This window comes from Euprymna scolopes, chromosome 37 (genome assembly GCF_053919585.1).
Source record: "Euprymna scolopes isolate OS-2025 chromosome 37, ASM5391958v1, whole genome shotgun sequence".
Taxonomy (NCBI): Eukaryota; Metazoa; Mollusca; class Cephalopoda; order Sepiida; family Sepiolidae; genus Euprymna; species Euprymna scolopes.
This window is the reverse complement of record NC_136518.1, coordinates 48717465-48722458: the sequence shown is the minus strand read 5'-3', so window position 1 is coordinate 48722458 and position 4994 is coordinate 48717465. Positions and strand designations below refer to the sequence as shown.

The following is a 4994-nucleotide window of genomic DNA, read 5'->3' as shown; positions in this document are numbered from 1 at the left end:
TTTTCACTGTACTTGTCTAGAAGTTCCACCCGTAATAAAACAAAGGAAAACGTATATGGTGCGCATACTCGTGTCAGAAGGAACATGTAGTACACTAAAAATCGCGTAAATTGATCCAGGAGTTTTATTTTTAAATTAAAAAAACTCATTTATGACTACTAGCGACGATCTCTCCGAAATCAGCTTGAAAATAGTATGAAAAAACAAAGAAGATACCTTCAAACAATTCAAAGTTGTGAGATTTCACAAAGCTATTCTTAACATGGGGAGAGGGAAACTCAAACTCGCTTTAAAATGATTTTCTTTATAAAAAATAAAACTACTTGCTCAATTTACGTGATTTTTTTTTTTTTTTTTTTTCGTGTGCGATATATTTTTTTCTTTTTTCGTCACGGGTACGTACATAATACAGATTATTAATTTGAAAATTTAGAAAACCGAATAATATTATAGGATTTTTTTTTTAAGAAATAATTTTTTTTTTAAATGGGAGGGGTCTGAGACTTCCGTTATAAAAATACTTATTCTTAGAAAAAAAAAACATTTTATTGTAATTCTAAACAGTTAAAATCCCGGAAAAAAATGGGTTCTCAGGAATAGTAAATCGAGAAAAAGAACCGGCCTGTGATTTAAATACATTCCACCAAATACATATGACTGATATGTTGACTTCAGACGCTAAACAAAGGAACAAAAGAATTCGGTCAATATAAATAAACGAGTAACGCAAAGATAGGTTAGAGAAGCATGAGACAAGACGGCAGACGATCGCATGAGTCGCCCGTCACCTCTGCATTCATCTCTCTCTTTCTCTCTCTCTCTCTCTCTCTCTCTCTCTCTCTCTCTCTCTCTCTCTCTCTCTCTCTCTCTCTCTCTCTCCATAATTGACGATCTCGAATTGTCATAATAAATTTGTTTTATAAACACAAAGAAATTGATCATTATCGAAAATACGGCGGATATTTCATCGAATATGTTTGTCACTAAAGTACGGAGAAAAACTGACAGATAAGACCGTATACATTTGCATGCATGAAAAACACGCCAAGCAAAATTACACATACATTTTCTACACTTGCTCATAATACACTATCTGCCATAGACGTACATCAGAATCAGAGATATGTTAATGAATTACTATCAAAATATATATTGAGAATGGCAGTGACTATGTAAAAAGGATTCAAAGTGGGACAGCTGTCCAGTTGAAAGGAGCTGGGAGGGTAGCGTCACCACTCCAAGCACCTAACTACAGGCTGGTTTTGGCCTCTATGATTGTTTCATAAGGAGTGAGCGGCTCTGTAGCAATCTCGATGTCTCAGAAGCACCATAAAAGGACGGTGATGTCATCGCTGAGCACAGAAACTCTGACTGGAGCTTTTCTAGGCAAAACAATTCCGCGAATGACTGAACTTGTCTCCTTGCACTTCAGGTTGCAAATTAACTGTTCCAATGCAAGGGTGTAGAGCAGGGGCGACAGCGGACATCCCTGACGTACTGACTGGAAGATAACATTATATTCCGAATGCATTCCATTAACCTGTACAACTGCCATCAACTTGCAATACAGTATGGAGATCCATTTTTGGAAGTTCGGTTGAAAACCGGCGATCTCTAAAACTGATGCCAGAAAGCGATGGTCAACCCTGTTGAAAGCTTTGTACTGATTTGAGTTTATCAGCATAACTTCTGTGTTATCAATCCCTATCTCTATAATCGTACGGATCAGGCGCATGATGTTCTGAATAGATCTCCCCTCCATAGTGTAGTTCCACTCGGGCTCAATCAACTCTTTAATAACACCCTGCAACTGGTTTGATAGGATCTTGACCAAAATTTTAATAGTTATGTTCCTGTAGTCATCTACTTTCTCTCTATATTATGCCCGTCTCTTCCTCAGCAATTTCATCACTCTCGTGATGCCTTGGCCATATATAGAACACTCGTCAAACCAATGGTTGAACACATCCATCGGAATCAGCGCAAGCATGTGTGACAACCTCAATAGGGCAGGCCATCAAGTCCTAGTGATTTGTTGTAGCCAATCTACTTCAACGCAGTGAAGCCATTACATTTGTGTCTATGCCTTCTCAACTAGTTACTCTAGCCACATCGAGGTGGGGAGTCAGCCAAATATTCGCCAAACTCTTGTACTGGGAAATCGGGCTGTTGCCTAAATGCTTCTGAAATTTTTCGCAGATCTTCCAAGTCGATTCCAAGGTACGCCAACTCGAGTACTTGGCTTTTGCGATATACCTATACGAGCCACATCTAGAAACCTCCTTATGCTCATCCGCGTCAGAATTCGCAGCTTCAGTGGAAACTTTTCTTAGCTTAGCTCTAACTAATTGGCCCTCATACCGCTCGTTAGCCTCGCGTTAAAGGTCTTACTTAGCTAGTTATTGTTTGACAGTATCCCCCTTATCTACCGCCCGGGCTAGTTTCTCTTGTAACTTCTTTGTCTTGGCCTTATCTAATGCGAGACACTGAATGTATTTCGCGGAGAAGTTTCTGATCTTAGTTTTCAGTCCAACTCACCGCTAACTCCCAATGGCCGCCCGCTTTTCCCGGAGGTATTTTATCTCCAGTAAAACGTGAAAATGGCGTCCAGAGTGGGGAGCCGAATTTGACGCAAAAAAAAAAAGTGGCGCCAAACAGCTAAAGATTGAGATAGAACTGAAAAAGCGAGGTAGAGATCTTTGGAAGAAGAGAGAGAGTGTGACAGATTCCTCTTGTCGCTCGTGGCTTACGAGGAGGTTGGATTAACAGCTAAGATTCCCGTAAAAAGATAGTAGAGCAAGACAGACAAAGTGGGCTAGGCAGTTTAGGACGCTGTTAGCAATACACAGAAAGAAGGTGTCAATGCATGAGAATGGACCAGAGAAAAACAAAGACGATAGCTGGTCTTTTCAAAATGTAATACTTAGAACATATACAACACTTTGAAATATTTATTTGCAGAAAATAGTTTGTTTGTTTTGTTTGCTTTTTGTTTTTTGTTGGTTGGTTGGTTTTTTTGTTTGTATTTTTTTTTTTTAACATTTTAACCAAATTAGGCACAACCAAAAAGCCATACTGAAAAAAAATGAGTGAAGTGTAATTGAAAAAAGGAAGCAATAAAGAAAGCAAATTGAAGAAGAAAGAGAGAACAAAAAAATGAAAAAAAAAAACAGTAAAGAAAAAACTGAAATAAAATAAAGGAAAAATAGAAAGACTGGAAGACGACAATTGATTAAAAAAAAAAAAAAAAAAAAAAAAAACAGAACAGAAATTGTACACGAAAAAAAAAGAACGAAAACCGTAATGAAAACTCAGTGATACCAATAATTGTAAGAGCACTAAGAACACTACTAGTATAGTTTTTTTTTGTTTTTTTGTTTTTTTAATAAATAATTTTAATTTTAATTTGATCATACAAATGATGTTATGGGGGTATGCGTTCGCGCTGGACAAATAAGAAATACGTTTTATTCTTAATTTATCAATATCAATCATATTGTGAAGTATACGTTCGTGTTTCACAATTATAAAAAAAAATATATGTTTTATTGTCTAGGCCCTAACGGTTTTATCTTTAGGTATATATGATCCGTATTTATCATTATTTCTATATGTTTTCCTGACAAACTCGCTTCGAACCTTAGAGTTCTGCGAAACCCAATGGTTCCTTGGAACTCCAGTTTGGAAAAAACGATACTATGTGGCGATGAAAATTGGCAACGAGCAGTTAGTTGAATAGATTGAGCGAAACGTAAGGAATATCAATATTTTTTTTTTTATTATTATTATTATTATTATTATTATTATTATTTTTTCTCTTTTTTTTTTTTTTTTTTTTTTTTTTTTTTACTAGTCTTGGTTGAACGTGTCGTTGCCGTCTTGGAATAGGTGTATGCAATATGGCTTCCTCTTCGGAGAAACGAGCGGAGAGATAAACGGAACGTAATTGAAAATGAAGGGCAGGGAAGTAATAGGAGAAGAAGAAAAAAAAAGCCGTTCCTTGTTTTCAAAGAGAAGAGCAAATATAGTTGATGTAAAAACGCGCTGTGGATGTTTGAGTAGAAATTCTTTTTTATATCAATGTTGAAATGCCAAAACGTCGGATGGTTACTATTGGATGATAAAGAAGAAGAAGAAGAAGAAGAAGAAGAAGAAGAAGAAGAAGAAGAAGAAGAAGAAGAAGAAGAAGAAGAAGAAGAAGAAGAAGAGATTACGCAAGCAAGGAGAGTGAAAAAAAATTAAATTGGCAGAAAGGCTAAAGAAGGGGCGAAAACGGGTAAAATAAGATTAAAAAATAGAATCCATATAAAAGCAATCCAATGAACGAATGTTTGGAATCCATTAAGGCCCTCAGGATGAGAAGTATGGCGCAAGGCCGAGCTGAAATCTTTTGTTCTGTATATTCATTATTTAAACTGTTACCTAGATTTCGCCATCTAACGGCATATCAACACTTTTGTGATTATTAAATGCCCAAAATAACAATGGTGGCATTTTATTGTTTACTTGCCCGGTCGTAAAATACGTTTAAATATGTCAAGGGTGTAAGATCCATCATAGAAGCGTTGATTTAATTTAAATAAAATAAAATACGCATCAAGTGCGCTTAAAAGCCAAATCACAACGCAATATTAGGGAAATAAAGAAATATTTTACTTGCTTGAAATTTACAATTTAAATATATTTCGGAGTCAAACTCCATCCTCAGTATGTTGTTTTCTTTCTTTTTTTCTCTCTCTCTTCTTTTTTGTCATGTTGTAAAGTTGGAGAGGAAAAGTATTTTTGTAAAGATCCGCGCGTTGTATCTCATCGGTTGTATTTTGAAATGTTGGGACGTGGCGTTGGCTACGCGAGATTAACATCAAGAGTGTGAGTTCTTTCTTCAACTTAACAACATGGCAAGAAAGAATTTAAAAAAAAAGAGAGAAAACAACATATAATGATGAAAATACCTGAAATTTTAAGGAAAAGCGTCGAATGCGGAAACTATCATA

At 36.0% G+C, this 4994-nt stretch overlaps 1 protein-coding gene across 1 annotated transcript; it reads right to left on the bottom strand.

Moving 5' to 3' along the window:
* Positions 1–1318: 1318 nt before the first annotated feature.
* LOC145261179 (uncharacterized) lies at positions 1319–1735 on the bottom strand. Its single transcript, XM_080119500.1, has one exon. It carries the CDS (start codon positions 1733–1735, stop codon positions 1319–1321), a length of 417 nt encoding a protein of 138 aa, XP_079975626.1.
* Positions 1736–4994: the final 3259 nt, after the last annotated feature.

What these genes read in the sequence shown, in the direction of transcription:
- LOC145261179 (XM_080119500.1), bottom strand. Translation starts at nt 1,735, where the DNA reads ATGCGCCTGATCCGTACGATTATAGAGATAGGGATTGATAACACAGAA.